The 18,145-nt window shown below is 47.8% G+C and overlaps 1 protein-coding gene across 3 annotated transcripts in view; it reads right to left on the bottom strand.

The window, feature by feature from the left end:
* RILPL1 (Rab interacting lysosomal protein like 1) overlaps positions 1–18,145 on the bottom strand; it is a 41,712-nt gene that overhangs the window by 20,206 nt on the left and 3,361 nt on the right. For all 3 annotated transcript variants that reach the window (XM_005217756.3, XM_005217755.2, NM_001075226.1), the window contains 3 exon segments: positions 13,399–13,549; positions 5,556–5,674; positions 4,671–4,892 (listed from right to left, as the gene is read on the bottom strand). In XM_005217756.3, coding sequence (XP_005217813.1) covers positions 4,671–4,892; positions 5,556–5,674; positions 13,399–13,549 — 492 coding nt within the window.

Below are 18,145 nucleotides of genomic sequence, written 5' to 3'. Positions count from 1 at the left end.
ATCCATGTCTCTACAAATGACCCCATTTTGTTCCTTTTAGTGCCAGCCATGCTAACTTTTAGATCTACTGAATCAAGTCAAGTTCATGTCCCTCATTTGTCAGATAAGAACCTATTACCAGAGAGATGGACGGGCCCCAAGTCACATGGCAGCAGGTGACGAGGCCACCACCACCTGCAGCTTCCTTGTTTGAGTGACAAGCATCCTGAACGCCACTCAACTCCAAAGGATGTTGTCAAGGCCTCAAAAGACACCCTGAGTTCAGGAACAGATGCTGCAGAGAAGCTTAGTGGGTTAGTCATAACTGCTACTGGATTTTACTCCTCTGTTTCTGCCCCACCTCCGTGGAGCCAGAAAGGAAACTGAAACCTACCGGCGACGAGGCCAAGGAGGTGTGAAATGTCCTTGTCCGAAAGAGATCTGGAACAGGGCTCAGAGTCTTGTGGCTAGGGGTGATGTCCTCAGGACCCAGGTTTGGACCAGCCAGAGACAGAGCCTGAGCTCTCGTGGGGCTCAGGAGGCTGAAAGGGGGACCCAGGGGAGGTGGGAGGGAGTGACCACCCCAAGCTTTGCCTGCTGGGCGCCCCCTCCATCCCAAGGCTATCGACTTGGTCCAGCCCTCACCTTTCTTGCCTGGATTACTGCCAAGGGCTCCTGACAGCCATGGCTGCCGTCGTCTCCTTGTTCAACTGTCCGCCATAAACTCAGAGCTGATCCTCCCACTCCCCTGCTGAAACCCTGTGAAAGAATCCACAGCCTTCACTGCTCAGAGTTCTGTGTGTGGCATTCTCAACCCTGACTCTCTGACACTGACGACAGCTGTTGTCCTGCCTGGCCTGCACATCTCTGGGCTGGGTCACGGCAGCCTTCCTCTGGAGAAACTCCTCTTTCCTACTCTCCGTGCATGTGGCTTGGATTGGCACCATCATGGAGAGCCATGTGCTCAGAAATGGACAACATGTATAATCTAGACCTCAGACCACAGTGATTGATTCAGGTGAGGTCATGAGAAGGTTCCTGAGACTTTTGCTGAGAATTTGAGAAAGAAGCAATTTCTTTCCACTGCGGTTGCAAAGCTGGTTGAGTAGGGGCCACTATATGGCAAGAGGCTGCTTGAGAATGACACCAACACAGAGAGAAGGTCTGAAACAAATTCCTGCCAGCGTCATCAGGGCACCTGGAACCAGCTATACCTGAAGCCGTCATTAACTCAAAGCTTTTAGTTACACAGTCCCAAATTCCTTTTTTTTTTTTAATCCTTGAACCATTTTAAGTTAAGCTTTTGTCACCTGTAGCCAAAAGATTCTACTCCAATTTCCCTTTTAAGACTTCTCTCTCTTCCTTCCTATCTGTATCTCGCAGGTTCTTGTCCTTCAAAGAACCTAGGAGTGTATGGCCCAAATTCACAAGATACTTAATGACTCTGCTGGGACTTGAGCCAGCCTGATGGAAAGTTCGTCTATCTTACCTCCCTCACCTGGAACCCAAGAGACCAGCACAGTGCCTGCAAACTGGAAAGTCAAAAAATATGTGCTGGAAGAAATGGGAAGCTCTGAGTTTTTCTCTAACAGTTCATTACACTTTTCTGAAACAGTATATCCATCTTCTACATCTGTCTATCAATATCTTAGCATTGTAATCACTGACATTCAGCTGAAGCAACAGCTGGTCCATGAAACTCCATGCCACCCCCATCAGGATTAACTGCCCCATCTCTATGTTCCTGGAATATCCCAGGGGCACATCTACGTGGGAGATACCTTTGGTGCCCTGGGTCACATACTGGGCCCACCCGGATTTCCGCTGCAGCTGTGGTGTGGTTCCATTCATGTGGACAGAGCCCCACCTCGAGCACACACTGGATGTCTTTCCATTTTTTTTTTTAATATTTACTTCATTTATTTATTTGGCTGTACTGGGTGTTAGTTGCCACATGTGGGATCTTAGTTGTGGCATGCAGGATCTAGTTCCCTGAGCAGGGATCAAACTCAGGCCCCCTGGATTGGGAGCTTGGAATCTTAGCCACTGGACCACCAGGGAAGTGCCCTGTCTTTCCATTTCCCCCCCAGTTTCTGCTCCACAAGTTCTGCCTGGGAGTACTGGTAGGGATAACACCCCTGGGGACCCCACCTCCCCTTAGTAATTGGGGACAGGCATTTGTAGATCATTGCTCTAAGACTTTCTCCTCCAGAAAGACTGTTCTGGGAGGTCTTCTCTGAGGTCCCAGAGGGACTGAGCTTCCCCATGGCGACCTCAGTGACACACCCTCAAATTCCCTTTTCCTCTTTCCCTGTGTCAGTTCTCTGGTCTTTGAGATCAATCACTTCCCCAGTTAACCTCCTGCCCACATTTCTCTTCTCAAGCTCTGCCTCGAGGGAACCCAGACAGAGACAGCTTCTTAGTGTGAAGACAATCCCGTCCCACCTTGAGTGTGGCTGCTGGGGTCCAAGACTGTCTCCTGCACTGGGCTGTAAGCTCCTCAAACCTCCACAGCGCCCAGCACAGTGCTTGCAGATAAAAGCCAAGCTCCACTCTGCAGCACTGGCCCCTGCCAACCTCTCTGACCGCATTCAGACCCTCTCCCTCCCTGTCAGCTTGCACACCAGCCATCCTGACTTTCTTTTTTCTTTTGGGCTGCACCATGTGGTATGTAGGCTCTTAGTTCCCTGACCAGGGATCGAACCCTTGCCCCCTGCATTTGAAGGGCAGAGTCCTAACCACTGGACCACCAAGGAAGTGCCTTACTCTTTCTTTCTTATTCTTCCTTGACTGCACTGCAATTTCCCCTGCCACAGGGCCTTTGTACAGCCACCCCCCTTCACCTAGTTCACTCTCATTCTTTCCATTACCTCCTTGGCAAAGCCTTTTTGACTCCCTCAGACTATCATGGTAATAATAACAGCTAACACTCTAAATGAACTAAGTCATTGAATTCTCATAATAACAATCTGGGAGTAAGAACTCTTATCAGTATTCCCCTTTTTTTTTTTTTTTGCCAAACCACATGACTTATGAGATCTCAGTTTCCTGAGCAGGAATTGAACTCAGGCCACTGCAATGAAAGTACCAAATCCTAATCACAAGGCCACCAGGGAACTCCCTAGTATTCCCATTTTAGAGACGAGAAAACTGAGATGTGAAAAAGCTAAATAATTTTCTAAAGTCATGGCAGTGGTACGGAGTAGAGTAGATATGAACCAAAGCAGACTGGCTCTAGAGTCCATGCAGTTGGGGCATTCTGGCACTATGGCTCTCCTTTAACATAAATTGCTGGTTTGCTTTTTGGGATATAATTCACATACCATAAAATCCACTCTTTTGAAGTATAAAAATCAGAATACATTTTAGTGCATTCAAGGCTGTGCAACTATCACCATTATCTAATTCCAGAAACATTTCCATCGCCCCCAAAAGAAACCCTGTACCCATTAGAAGTCTCCCCTCTCCCAGTCTCTGCAACCATCCGTCTTCTTTCTCTCTCTATGGATTTGCCTGTTCTGGATATTTCAAACAAATGACTCACACAACATGTGGCCTTTTGTCTGGCTACTTACACTTAGCATGTTTTTGAGGTTCATCCAAATTGCAGCATGTCTCAGTATTCCATTCCTTTTTATGGCTGAATAATATTCCACGATGTGGACAGACCATATTTTGTTTATCTAGTCGCCAGCTGATGGACATGTAGGTGGTTTCCACCTCTTGGCTGTTGAAACTAGTGCTGCTATGAACGTGTGTACAGGCCTTTCTAAAATATATTCCTGCATTTGGCTGTGTTGGGTCTTAGATGCAGCGCGTGGGCTTCTTTAGCCGTGGCACATGGGCTCCAGAGCGCACAGGCTCAGTACTCGCGGCACACAGGTTTAGATGCCCTGTGGCACGTGGAACCTCAGTCCCCTGACCAGGGATTGCTCCCTGCATTGTCTCCTGCATTGGAAGGCATTCTCCCAACCACTGGACCCCCAGGGAAATCCCTGTGTACATGTCTTTAGGTGGACACATGTCTTCAGTTTTCTTGGACATATACCTAAAAGTAGGATTGCTGGGTCATATGGTATATTAGGGCTTCTCAGGTGGCTCAGCAGGTAAAGAACCTGCCTGTAATTGCAGGAGAGGCAGGAAGCACAGGTTCAATCCTTAGGCTGGAAAGATCCCCTAGAGGAGGGCATGGCAACCCACTCCAGTATTCTTGCCCGGAGAATCCCACGGACAGAAGAGCCTGGTCGGCTACAGTCCATAGGGTCGCAAAAAGTCAGGCTACAGTCCATAGGGTCGCAAACAGTCGGACACAACCGAAGTGACAGAGCACGCATGCACGCATGGTATATTATGTTATTATCTGTCTAATGTCTTTCTCTCATACTAGCTGTAAGCCCCATGTGGACAGGAACCAGGTGTCCATTTCATCCCCCATGCCTATAACATAGTCAATAATTATTTGAATGAATGAATGAACAGCAGATGCCCAGTAACCACCAGCGAGCTGGATACTCAGGGCTAGAATGCTGGAAGTCCTGGGTTCCAGGCCCAGCACTACCTCTGCCCAGCTGTGTGTCTCCTGGTCAGAAGCTGGCTCTCTCTGGGCCTCCTATTTCCCTCAAGTATAATGGCGAAAGCAAGGCAGCCTGGCCCACCTCGAGCCAGCCTACAGAGGCCGGCTTCCCACTCACCACAGGCTCCTCCTCTCCATTTTGGTTGAGTTCGCCTTGTAGCCTCTCTCGCAGCTTCCCAAGTTCCGCCCGCAGGCTGCCCATCTCCTGCTCCTTGGTTTGCAGATCTGCCTCCAGTTCTACCTTCTGTTCAATCAGAGCCTTCCCCTGGGCCTCTACCACTGTGACTCGATGCCGGAGGTCGTGGTTGATCTTCATCAGCCGGGTCTGCTGCTGCTGCAGCTATAGAGAGAGAAAGCCCACTGGACGAGGCCGCCACATACAGTAGCTCACGTTGTGCACTGAACAAGGGCAAACCGTCTACAGGCATGCCATTCATACTGTACACGCTTTGATTTGCTTGAAATTTGTTCACATTCTTACAACTCTGTTGATGCCAGAGATGGGCAATTTATATATTTACTATGATAATTTTATGCCAAGTGGAAGATAAGGGTCTTGTTAGTATATTATGACAATTTCCCAACAGAAGGAAGTAACACACTTTGAGAAAGGGGTATCTTTTTTTAATTTAACCAGAGACAAAGTATAGGTTCTTGAAGGGGCCGGGACAATGCCAGGCCATGAAAGGGGTGGACTGGACGAAGCCTCAGGGTCAGAAAAAGGCTGACCAGGCCCTGGAACTTCCTCAGTGTGTGGCAACAGTCAGGTCAGTGGGCATTGCCACGTTCCCTCCTACTGTTCCAGTGAAGACTTGGCTGAGGGGCCTATCCATAGTGACTGTTTCAGGGCTGGGCCCACCAAGCCACGGGCAGGATCCCTACATCGTGGAGCCCATGGAGTGAGACCGAGCGGGAGAAGGGGAGCTTTCGGAGGGGAGGGTGGAGTCCCTTACTGGTACCTCCTGGCCAGGGGTGGACATGGCAGGCGGGGTTCAGCACTTACCGCCTCAACATCCTCGTTCTTCAGCCCCAGCTCCCGATCTTTGGCACGGATCTCATCTCGCTGTTTGTCCACCACCTCCTTCAGCTTCTTCATCACCTGCCGCTCCCGCTCTGACATGCCTAGAGAGGGGCGAGAGGGACCAGCAGGTGAGTCTACCTCCCTCTCCTGCTTAAACCATCGGTAGGGATTTCCCTGGTGGTCCAGTGGCTAAGACTCTGCACTCCCAATGCTGGTGGTGTGGGTTGGATCCCTGGTCAAGGAACTAGATCTCACATTTCCATTTCATGGCAAAGAATCGGCATGCTGCAACTAAGACCTGGCAAAGCTAAATAAATAAATATTTTTAAAATGTTCATAGCAGCATTATTTGTAATAGCCCCAAACTGGAAACTGCCAAAATGTCCGTCAGTAGTAGGATGAAAAGATAAACCTTGAGAGTGACAGGCAATGGAACGCTGCACAGCAGTGAGAAACAGCGACTACCAGCTGCATTTGAAATTGATCAAGTCAGTTATTTCTCCAGACACTCCCTGCTCCTCAAAGGAGACTCTTCAGCTGGAGTCCTAACTGCCAGGCCCCCAGACTGCTGATGGGGAATCACAGGGCCATCTGAGGGTTCTGGGCACTGGGTATCCCTCTCTCAAAACTCCTGGGCAACTGATGTGAGGCAGGACCTGGGCCTGGGGTAGTGGAACAAGAAGACATGACTAACATTTCCAGAAAAACCACACCTTAGACACAATGCTAGAGCGAGTGTGTGTGTGTATCTCTGTCTGCGTAGGGGAGGGGGTTCTGAAATCAGGTGCAGGCAGAATCTGTGAAAAATCCACAAAAACATTTGCTGTCTTCTCTCTGAGCCCCCATCCTGCAAAACCCCAGGGCAGGAGTATCAGGGGCTTAGCTCAAACAATTTAATCCTTGGCGGGTACATTCCACTCTGAGGAATCAGATGAGTAGAAATCAAGTGGGATGGAGGCAGGGAAGCACGAGGTCCAGAGAAAGGAAATCTGTATTTGGGACCCACCTACATCTGAGTTCCCCAACCAGGGACTGAACCCAGGCCACCAGAGTGAAAGCAGCACGTCCTAACCACTGGACCACCAGGGAATTCCCAAAGAAAGGATTTTTTTTTTGGCCACACAGCATGGCTTGCAGGATCTGTTCCCAGGCTGGGGGTTGAACCCGGGCCATGGCAGTGAATGTCCAGAATCCTAACCACTAGCCACCAGGGAACTCGCCATCCGTCACCTTCATGGGTGTTGGTGGCCGTAGGATGGAGCAGTCAGAGAACACATGGTCAAGGGCTGGGAGTCTGGGGCTAGGCTACTTGGACTCATTCACAGCTGACCTGGTGCCTGTTTTCTGACTTGCAAATGGGGGTCATGTGGTGGCCCCATCTGGGGGGCTCTTGTGAGGCTGCCTCTGTTAATCTACGTGAAGTACTCACAACAGGCCTGGCCCAGAGTGAGTGTCTCCAAGTGTCATTTTATCTATAAAAGAGAAATACCAGTTCTCCCTGCTCCAAACGCTCTGCTAAGACATAGTCCGAGAGTGCTGGAGAAGTGGTTTGAAAAACTAAAACGTTAAGTGTTTTGAAGAGATTCACAGACATAGATAAAAGCCGGGAGTTGTGTTGTTACTCCCTCAGTCGTGTCCAACTTTTTGTGACCCCGTGGACTGTAGGCTGCCAGACTCCTCTCCCCATGGGATTTCCCAGGCAAGAATACTGGAGTGGGTTGTCATTTCCTTCTCCAGGGGATCTTCCCAACCCAGGGATCCAACCTGTGTCTCCTGTGCCTCCTGCCTTGGTGAAGGATTCTTTACCATCTGAGCAATTATTTAAGTCACCCAGCAATTCAAGACTCTGGGAGCTAAATTAACGAGACATTCAGGGGACTTCCCTGGCTCTCCAGTGGCTAAGACTCCATATTCCCAATGCAGGGGGCCTGGGTTTGATCCCTGGTCAAGGAACTAGATCCTACATGCCGCAACTAAAAATCCTGCATGCTGCAATGAATATTGAAGATCCCAAATGCTGAAACTAAGACCCAGTGCACCCAAATAAATAAGTAAATAAAAATATTTAAAAAAAGAAACTGCACCCTTGTGCCCAAGGGTAGGGAGACTCTTAGGTGTAACTTACACTCCAGAGCTCACTGCCCTGCACGGACTTTATTTGGATTCCTCCTTTCCCTGTCCTGATCCCTCCACTTCCCCCAATAGTCTTGTCTAGGGGGGACATCCTTAATCAATCACCTGCAGGGGAACATCCTCGTCTCAGGGTCTCCTTATAGAAGATGCTGATATAAACAGAGCTTAGCTCACTCTATCCTCAGAATACTTTACAAAGTAGGAATCCTGCTGTTCCCACTGTACAGTTGAAACTGCGGTGCACAGTAGCTAGTGAACTTACACAAGGTCACACAGCTGAGGAGCGGCACTACCAGGATTCAGGATTTAGGCACTGTTCAGGATTCTAGACAGCGTATTAATAAGCAGAGACATCACTTTCCCAACAAAGGTCCGTCTAGTCAATGCTATAGTTTTTCCAGTAGTCATGTATGGATGTGAGAGTTGGACCATAAAGAAGGCTGAGTGCCGAAGAAGTGATGCTTTCAAACTGTGGTGCTGGAGAAGACTCTTGGGAGTCCCTTGGACAGCAAGGAGACCAAACCAGTCAATCCTAAAGGAAAGCAACCCTGAACATTCATTGGAAGGACTGATGTTGAAGATGAAGCTCCAATACTTTGGTCACCTGATGCGAAGGTCCGACTCATTAGAAAAGACTCTGATGCTGGGAAAGATTGAAAGCAAAAGGAGAAGGGGGCCGCAGAGGATGAGATGGTTAGACAGCATCACTGACTCAATGGACATGAACTTGAGCAAACTCTGGGAGACAGCGGAGGACACAGGAGCCTGGTGTGCTGCAGTCCATGGGGTCGCAAAGAGTCAGCATGACTTAGCAACTGAACAACGACAACCAGGACTGAAACTCAGGTAGCCTGGCTCCAGGGTCCACACTCTCGCAACCGCTTTATCACCCCTCAAAGTGCTCTATGTAAAATACACATCAGCCAACAACGGATGGGTGGATCAACAAAGTGTGGTCTACCCATACAATGGGATATTACTCTGCCTTAAAAAGGAAGGAAATTCTGACACATACAACATGGATGAAAGTCAAGGACATTTACGCTCAGTCAAGGACGTTTATGCTCAGTGAAGTAAACCAGTCACAAAAAGGCAGATATCGCATGATTCAATTTCTGTGAGATACCTGGAGTAGTCAAAATTATAGAGACAGAAAGTAGAATGCCAGTTGCCAGGGGCTAGGGGAGGGAGGCATGGAGAGTTATCATTTAACGGGACAGAGTTTTAGATCTGCAAGATGAGATGAGTTCTGGAGTTCAGCTGCACAATGTGAATGTACCAGACCCAGCTGAATTGTATACTGGGTGAGATGGTTAAGATGATAAATATTATGTACAGATTACTACAACAAAACATATATAAGACTTTCCTGGTGGTGCAGTGGATAAGAATCCACCTGCCAATGCAGGGGACACAGGTTCAATCCCTGGTCTGGGAAGATCCCACCTGCCACGGAGTAACTAAGCCCGCATGCCACAACTGCTTACTGAGCCCAAGCTCTAGGGCCTGCAAGCCACAACTACTGAGCTGGCATTCCTAGAGCCTGTGCTCCACAACAAGAGTAGCCCCCACTCAGAGCAACTAGAGAAAGCCCTAGCACAGCACTGAAGACCCAGTGCAGTCAAAAACAAATAAATAAAAATAAAACATATATGTATATTGGAGAAGGAAATGGCAACCCACTCCAGTACTCTTGCCTGGAGAATCCCTTGGACAGAGGAGCCGGGTGGGCTACAGTCCATGGGGTCACAAAGAGTCGGACACAATTTAGCAACTAAATATCGACAACAACATATAATATAACATTCAGTTCAGTTCAGTCCCTCAGTTGTGTCTGACTCTTTTCGACCCCATGAATCGCAGCACTTCAGGCCTCCCTGTCCATCACCCGGAGTTCACCCAGACTCACGTCCATCGAGTCAGTGATGCCATCCAGCCATCTCATCCTCTGTCATCCCCTGCTCCTCCTGCCCCCAATCCCTCCCAGCATCAGTCTTTTCCAATGAGTCAACTCTTCGCATGAGGTGGCCAAAGTACTGGAGTTTCAGCTTTAGCATCATTCCTTCCAAAGAAATCCCAGGGCTGATCTCCTTCAGAATGGACTGGTTGGATCTCCTTGCAGTCCAAGGGACTCTCAAGAGTCTTCTCCAACACCACAGTTCAAAAGCATCAATTCTTCGGCGCTCAGCTTTCTTCACAGTTAAACTTTCACATCCATACATGACCACTGGAAAAACCATAGCCTTGACTAGACGGACCTTTGTTGGCAAAGTAACGTCTCTGCTTTTCAATATGCTATCCAGGTTGGTCGTAACTTTTCTTCCAAGGAGTAAGCGTCTTTTAATTTCATGTCTGCAGTCACCATCTGCAGTGATTATACATAAATAAATAAACTACAAATTTCAAAGACTTAATATGAAAAAATATGCAAAATATCCTATGGATAATTATTGATTTGGCTGTATCATGCAGTTTGCAGGATCTTGGTTCCCTGACTAGTACTGAACCCAGACCCTTGGCAGTGAAAGCGTGGAGTCCTAAGCACTGGACCACCTTGGAATTCCTCTACTGATGATTTTTTAAATTGATAACATGTTGAAGGATGATACCTTGAGCCTATTGGTTTAAACTGGAATTACTTTCACCTTTTTACTTTTTTAAATGCCACCCCTAGAAAAATTATAGTCATATCTGTGACTTGCCTACAGTTTTTGGTAAAAGGTAAAAGATGTCTCAGCTTCCCTTCAGACAATGGCTAAGTGGTCAGTCTTCAGCCTCTCCTAGTGACAAGAGTTGTTTGTCCAGAGCCCAAGAGTTTTTCTCCAGAGGCCTGAGCATATTTTCGTTCCCCCACCCCCCATCGCTTCCATATCTGTAATTCATCTCAGCATGTGCTAACTAGTAGTTTCCAAGTGCTGACAGGACGGTTTCCAAATACAAGAGGCAGTGAAGTGCTTTTTCATCTGGAGACTTTCGGGGAGCTGGAGACGAGAGACTGGCGGGTGCTCCGAGCCCAGCGCCCAGTATCAATGGCTGGGAAAGCACCACTGTTCCAGGCGGGTTGGCTCTTATTTTTGTTTTGTTTTTCTTTTTTAATTACTTTATTTATTTATTTTTGGCTGAGCCGGGTCTTCTGGCTGTGTGGGCTTTTCTCTAGTAGCAGTGAGCAGGGGCTCCTCTCCAGTTGTGCTGCTTGGGCTTCTCACTGCGGTGGCTTCTCTTGTTGTAGAGCACAGGCTTCAGTCGCCGCAGGGCATGAGCTCAACAGTTGCAGCTCCCAGGCTCTAAAGCAAAGACTCGGCAGTTGTGGCTTAGCTGCTCTGTAGCATGTGGGATCTTCCTGGATCAGGGATGGAACCTGTGTCTCCTAAATTGGTAGGTGGATTCTTTATCCCTGAGCCGACAGGGAAGCCCTCTTTTTTCTTTTCATAGTGTTTTTTAAAAATTATTTTTTGGCTGCCCTGCGCGGCATGTGGGATCTTCGTTCTGCAACTAGGACTCGAACCCACACCCCTGGCCATGGAAGCCAGAGTCTCAACCACTGCACCGCCAGGCAAGTTCCAGGGCCGGCTCTTCTAAGCAGGCACCCCACCCCCTCATCCCCTATATCTCTAGTTTGCCCCAAGTGATGCCCGACACATAGTCTAACTTCATGGGGGCACCTCTCCCCAGGAACCCTCTGTCCTGTGTCTGTTCCTCTCCAAGGTGGAAGAAATGCTCTTGTCCCTGTTATGTTCCCATAGCTTCCTGTGCAAAATAAAAATAACCGTGAGAGGCATGCCTGGCATCCGCCCAGTTTCTCCACTTGGGTGGGGGCTGCAGCCGTGCAGAACACCCGAGCCTCCCTGAGCTCAGCCCTGGGAGCTGGACCCACGTGAGATGCCAATTAAGTGCGTCTCAGATGGCACCTGTGTGGGCTGTCTGATGAAGAGCCCAGCAGGGACGCAGAGAGCCGAGGCACAGCCCTCCCACACAGAGGGTGCCGCGTATACACAGATGCAACGAGCCCCGAGAAAGCAGCTCCGGGTGTTGGGACCCACACCTGGCAGACCCGAGGCCTCTGGGGCATCACTGGGGCAGGCAGGGGAGTTCCCACATCATCCCTGGAGCCTACTGGGTGACCTCCAGAAATATCACAAACCAAAAGAGGGCGAAGGGTGCCTCGTGAAGTCCAACAGTTACCACAGGCTGCAGCAAGTCCACTTGGAGGTATATACCTCTCGAAGCACCGCAAACAGGGACTTCCCTGGGGGTCCAGTGGATAAGACTCCACGCTCCCAATGCAGGGGACCTCGGTTCCATCCCTGGTCGGGGAACTAAGAGCCCAAATGCCCCAGCTAGAGAAGCCTGAGTGCGAGCAACGAAGACACAGGACAGCCACAATTTATTTAAAAGAAAACAAAAAACACCAAAAACATTACGTCCACATAAAACATATACCAGAACCTTCACAGTGGCATTCTTTACAACACCCGAAAGTTGGAAACAAGCCCGCATCCATCAGTGGAGGCATGGATAAAAACAAAACGTGGTCCAAACAGATAAGGGAATATTATTAAGCCATGAAGGGGAAGGCTGCACCCCCTCAGCCCGTTTTCCTCCTCTTTTTCAAAAAGGAGATTGGATAACAATAGCTCATAGTGACAATAGTTAAAAACTTTCAGCGTGTGGGCACCACGTACTATTTTAAGCAGTTTACATGTATTAATTCATTTAATCCTCACAACAATCTTATGACAGAGACAGGGTTATCTGCCCCATTTTCACATGGGGCACTTAGGCACACCAAGGTCAAATGACTTGAGCAAGGTCACTCAGCAGGTAACTATCAGGTTAGGAATCACCCCTGGTTAGCACTCTTTGAGCACCAATGCTTATCACTGCTAAGACTTTTGTTTTCACTGCACCGTTCATGTCTCAACAAAGGAAACCCATGGAAAAGAGGGCCTTCGTACCTGCTTTCCCCTCAAGATATTTGCATGGCTCGCTCCATGACTTAACTAGGGCTCAGATGTCACCTCATTAGAGAGGCCCTCCTTGATCACTGTATCTAAAAAAGCTTCTCACCAAGTCAACTCTATCATATTCCACCCACCTTCCTTTTCAGTTCTTCCACAATGTGGGTCAGAATCAGGACTGTGCTATCTGTTTACATATTTATCGTCTATCTCTTCTGCACTAGAACATAAGCTTCACGAGGGCTGGGGCTTTGTCTTGTCCAAGATGTATCCCCAGTGCCTGGAAAAGAGTCTGGAAAAGTGAGGAACCTCTAACAATTTATTAAATGAACTGCTCAGTTTCATCACCTGTAAACCAGACTACACAATTTCTCTCGGGCAGAGTGATGGCGGGAACGGCTTCCCCGGTGGCACAGTGGTAAATAACCCGCCTGACAATGCAAGAGACACAGGTTTGATCCCTGGTCTGGCAAGATCCCCTGAAGGAGAAAATGGCCACCCACTCCAGTATTCCTGCCTGGGAAATCCCATGGACAGAGAAGCCTGGTGGGCTACAGTCCATGGGGTCACAAAGAGTCGGATGCGACTGAGCACGCACACCTGGCATGTGATGGTGTAAATGCACGTGACATGAGACACGACGCTTGGGACCATCCTCAGGACTCACTGGTGATACTGGTGATGACGATGGGAAGTGCCTTTCCCCTCACCTCCCGTGCCAGCCCCTCCCTTACCTTCGTGTTTCTGGAACTCCTCCTCGGAGAAGCTGACGTCCTTGTGGGAGAGGTTGGTCATGAGCTGCTTGTTCTCCTCCTGCAGCTGGGCGATCTGAGAAAGGAGGTCTTGTGCTTCCCCTCGCCACACGTCCTCCACCAGCTCTAGCTCCTGCAAGGGCGAGGGGCCAGTGTGAGTCACTCACTGCCTGCCCAGGGCAACAGCCTCACCCACCCTACCCCGACACTCAGGAGCAGCTCAGAGATGCTGGAGCTTTGGGGTTGTTCCCTTCTCCGCAAGAACCAGGCATCAGCAGGTGAGAAGTTCAGGCATCTCCAGCCTACAAGGCAACTTCACAAAAACTAGAAGACGCCCTTCCTCTGGGCAAGGCCCGCACTTACACTGTTAGGACCCAGGCAGGTTAGAACTGCCCTGAAGACAACCACGGCACCGGATCTGCACCTTTTAACAACCCAGACAGGAGACAGAGGATGGAGGGGCAGCCCCAGGTTACAGGGGCCTGAACGTACCTGCCCTCTAGGGAGGTCACATCCCTGATCCTCAGACAGACTTTCCATCCCAGTAGGACACATCTCTTTCCAAGAGACAGAGAGGGCTGCAAAGATCCCAAGGATGTTCCCTGGCCCCGAAGCTCCTAGTATACCTGAAACAGGCACCTCTTCAAGTAGCCTTGAGCAACTAACTTTAGAACTCTGAGCCTCAGCTTCCCTTAGCTGGGGAGCCCTAATATCAAGGCTCACAGTGAAGAAAACAAAAACACTAATTTGAAAAGATACATGCACCCTTCTGTTTACAGTAACATTATTTACAATCAAGATCTGGAAGCAAACTGAGTGTCCACTGATAGATGAGTGGATAAAGAAGATAAGGTCTATTTACACAATGGAATATTACTGAGCTGTAAGAAAGAATGAAATCTTGCCATCTGTGACACCGATGGACCTAGAGGGTATGACGCTAAGTGGAATGAGATAGACAGAGAAAGACAAATACCACATGATTGCAGTTATTTGCAGAATCTACAAACAACATAGATACAGAGAACAAACAGGTGGTTGCCAGAAGGGAGGGGACTGGAAAGGGAGTGAAACAGGTGAGAGGGGTTAAGAGGTACAAACCTCCAGTTACAAAATAAATAAGCCACAGGGATGTAACACATAGCATAAGGAATACAGTCACTAGTATTGCAATAACTGCATGGGGACAGATGGTTACTAGACTTATCATGGAGATCGTTTCATAATATATGTAAATGTCAAATCACTACACTACACACTTGAGACTAATATATAATACTGTGTGTCAACTATGTTTCAGTAAAAAAAAATTAAAGGCTTACTGGTTGAATGTGAGGATAAACAAGATGCCTATTAAATAATTTTGTGGATGGCTGTAATCAGAGAAATGCTGTAATCAGAGAAACAGATAATAACAAGTGTTGGCAAGGATGTGGAGAAACTGGAACCCTCCTGCATCACTGGTAAGAATGTAAAATGGTGCAACCACTGTGGAAAGCAGTCTGGCAGTTCCTCAGTAAGTTAGACATAGTTACCATATGACCCATCCATTCCACTTGTAGGGTCTGAGAAATGAAAACATGTGTCCACAGAGAAACATGTACACGAACCTTCACAGCAGCATTATTCATAATTGCCGAAAGGCAGAACCAACTCAAACATCCATCAGCTGATGAGCAGGTACATAAAATGTGGTGTATCCACACAACGGAATGTAATTCAGACAAAAGGAATGAAGCATTGACACAAGCTACAGCTTTGATGAACCTTGAAAATACGATGCTGAGCGAAAGCAGCCAGATGCAAATGGTCATTCAATGTGTAATTCCATTGATGGGAAATGTCCATGATACAGATGGACACACAAAATGCACAGATACAGAAAGTATATTGGCAGCTTGACAGGGGCAGAAGGGTTGGTGGAGAATAAGGAACGACTGTTAATGGGCCTGGGTTTTCTTTCCGGAGTAATGAAAATGTTCTAAAACTGATTGTAACACAAGTCTGGGAAAAAAACTAAAAAAAACATTGAATTGTATGCTCTGAATGGGTGAACTGTACGGCATGTGAATTATATTCAATAAAGCTGTTGCCAAAAAAACAAGTACTTTGTAAAACCATTAACTGTATAGAATGCTTGCTTAAAGCATGGATACTGGAGCCTGTTGACCTGAGCATGAATTTAATTTCTGCCACTTACTAGCTGATCTTGGACAAGTTATTCAGTCTTTGGGTGCCTTGGAAATGAGGAAGATAGTGTAATATCTACCCTGCAGGTTTTCATGAGGATTAAATGGTTAATATATGTAGATATTTGGAATTGTGCCCAGTACCCAGAAAATGCTAAACATGTTTGTTGATTTCTGGTCCTCCTACAACCCATCCCAAGCCAGCCCAGGTGGCCAGATGTCAGCATCGCCTCCGTTCATCTTTCAAATAAGTTCCTAAATCCCATCGCCTTCATCAGGAAGCCTGCTGAACTTGGGAAATGAGAGGTAATAACTTAAGTATTCAGACAGCTGGTTCAAGGTCACCAAGGGAGGTGAAGCGTGGGGCCAAAGGGCAGAAGCAGTGATTGAAAAAAGATGGAGCGACCATAGGACCTTCCCACATGCAGGTATGGACTAGAAGTAGAGTCAGGCTCCTCCTGCCCCAGTCCTCTCTGCTCCCACCTGACAAAGGCTGGGCACACAGTGCTATCAGCCTATCAGTCAAGTGTAAATGGCTGGAGGAGGCAGAACAACGCCCCCCAGAGATGTGCACAACCTCATCTCCCTGGAACCTGAGAATATGTGACCTTGTGCAGCAAAAGGGACCCTGAGATGGGGAGATGCTCCTGGGTTATCACAGGTGGACCCAATGTAATCACAAGGGCCCTTAAACATGAAAGAGGGAGGCAGGAAGGACAGAATCAGAGATGAATGATGGGGGGACTTCCCTAGTGATCCAGTGGTTAAGACTCCACAATCCCACTGCAGGGGCGCGGGTTCAATCCCTGGTCAGAAAACTAAGATCCCACATACAATGTGATGACAGAAGCAGAGATCAGAGTCAGAGATTTGACGATGCCACACTACTGACTCTGAAGATGGAGAAAGGGGCCACAAGCCAAGGGATGCAGGTGGCCCCCAGGAGCTGGAAAAGGCCAGGATTCTCCCCTAAAGTTGCCAGAGGGAATGAATTTCCTGACACCTGTTTTTAACCCAAGTGAGACTCCTTTCTGACTTCTGACCTCCAGAATTTTATCCAGTATTCTTCATATTGATATTATTCATAGTATCATATTATCCAATGTGATAATAAATTTGTGTTTTGCGTCAGTAAGGCTGTGGAAATTAGCTACAGTAGCACTAGATGAATACAATTTATCTATTATCCCTCAGTTCTTTTTTTTTTATTCTTCTCTCAGTGAGCTGAACTTGATGCTGGGGGAGCTGGTTCTTGCCCCTGAGCTGATCAAGGACAATTTGATCTTGCCTCCACACCAGCTAAAAAGGCTTTTCCAGGAAGTGGCCCCTGACTGATCATCTCCTTCACCTTTTCTTGACACTGTTTTCAAACTCCTTATGCTGGCCCATGAGGCCCAGAGTTATCAGATCCCTGTACCTCCCTGAGGGATTCCCAGTTGGCTCAGTGGTAAAGAACTTGCCTGCCAATGCAGGAGGTACAAAAGATGCGGGTTCAACCCCTGGGTTGGGAAGATCCCCAGAAGGAAATGGCAACCCACTCCAGTATTCTTGCCTGGGAAATCCCAAGAACAGAGGAGCCTGGCTGCTACAGTCCATGGGGTTGCAAAGAGCTGGACACAACTGAGCCACCAAACAATGTCTCCCTGACCTCTTCCTCACTTGCTCTGCTCTCGTCATACCAGCCTTCTTTGCATTCCATGCACACACCAACCTCCTACCTCAGGGCCTTTGCACTTGCTGCACTTCCTGCCCAGAACGCCCCTCCCCCAGATCTCCCTATGGCTGGTACCTACCCTTCATTGGATCTCAGCTCAGATGGCACTTCTCAGGGAAAGCATTCCTGACTGCTCCATCTATGAGACCCCAATGCTGACCAGTCTCTTTTATATTTCCCCATTTTATCTTCTTCATGGCACTTATGATAAGCTGAAATGTTTTAAACTGTAAAAAAAAATCTATCTCCTCACGCTAGAATCATATCATTCTATTAGAGTAGCCATTAGTCATGTGTCTACTGAGTACTTGGAATGCGCTGGTCTCAACTGAAACATGCAGTGAGGGTTAAACATTCACCGAATTTCAAAGACATGGTAGGAAAAAAAGAATGCAGAATACCTTATTAATAATATTTTGGTAACTGTGTGGTGATGGATGTTAACTGACCTTAGGTGGTAATCATTTTACAATACACACATATATCAAAGCATAATGCTGTACACCTAAAATAGTGTTATCTGTCAATCACATCTCAATAAAAAGTACCTTTACATTGATTACATGTTGAAATAACATTTTGGAAAGGCTGGTTTGGTATGTTATTAAAATTAACTTCATCTGAGGAATTTCCTGGTTGTCCAGCGGTTAGGACTAGGTATTTTCATTGTTCTGGGCCCAGATTCAATCCCTGGTCAGGGAGTTAAGAATCCGCAAGCCACAGGTGAGGTTAAAAAAAAAACGTTAACCTTACCTATGTCTTTGTATCAGTGTGACACACCACATTTATTTCTACGGAACAGCACTGCACTAGAAAGTCAAACCCC

Source organism: Bos taurus, chromosome 17, assembly GCF_002263795.3.
Source record: "Bos taurus isolate L1 Dominette 01449 registration number 42190680 breed Hereford chromosome 17, ARS-UCD2.0, whole genome shotgun sequence".
In the NCBI taxonomy this organism is placed as follows: Eukaryota; Metazoa; Chordata; class Mammalia; order Artiodactyla; family Bovidae; genus Bos; species Bos taurus.
The sequence above is the reverse complement of the archived record's forward strand: the minus strand, read 5'-3'. Positions and strand labels throughout refer to the sequence as shown.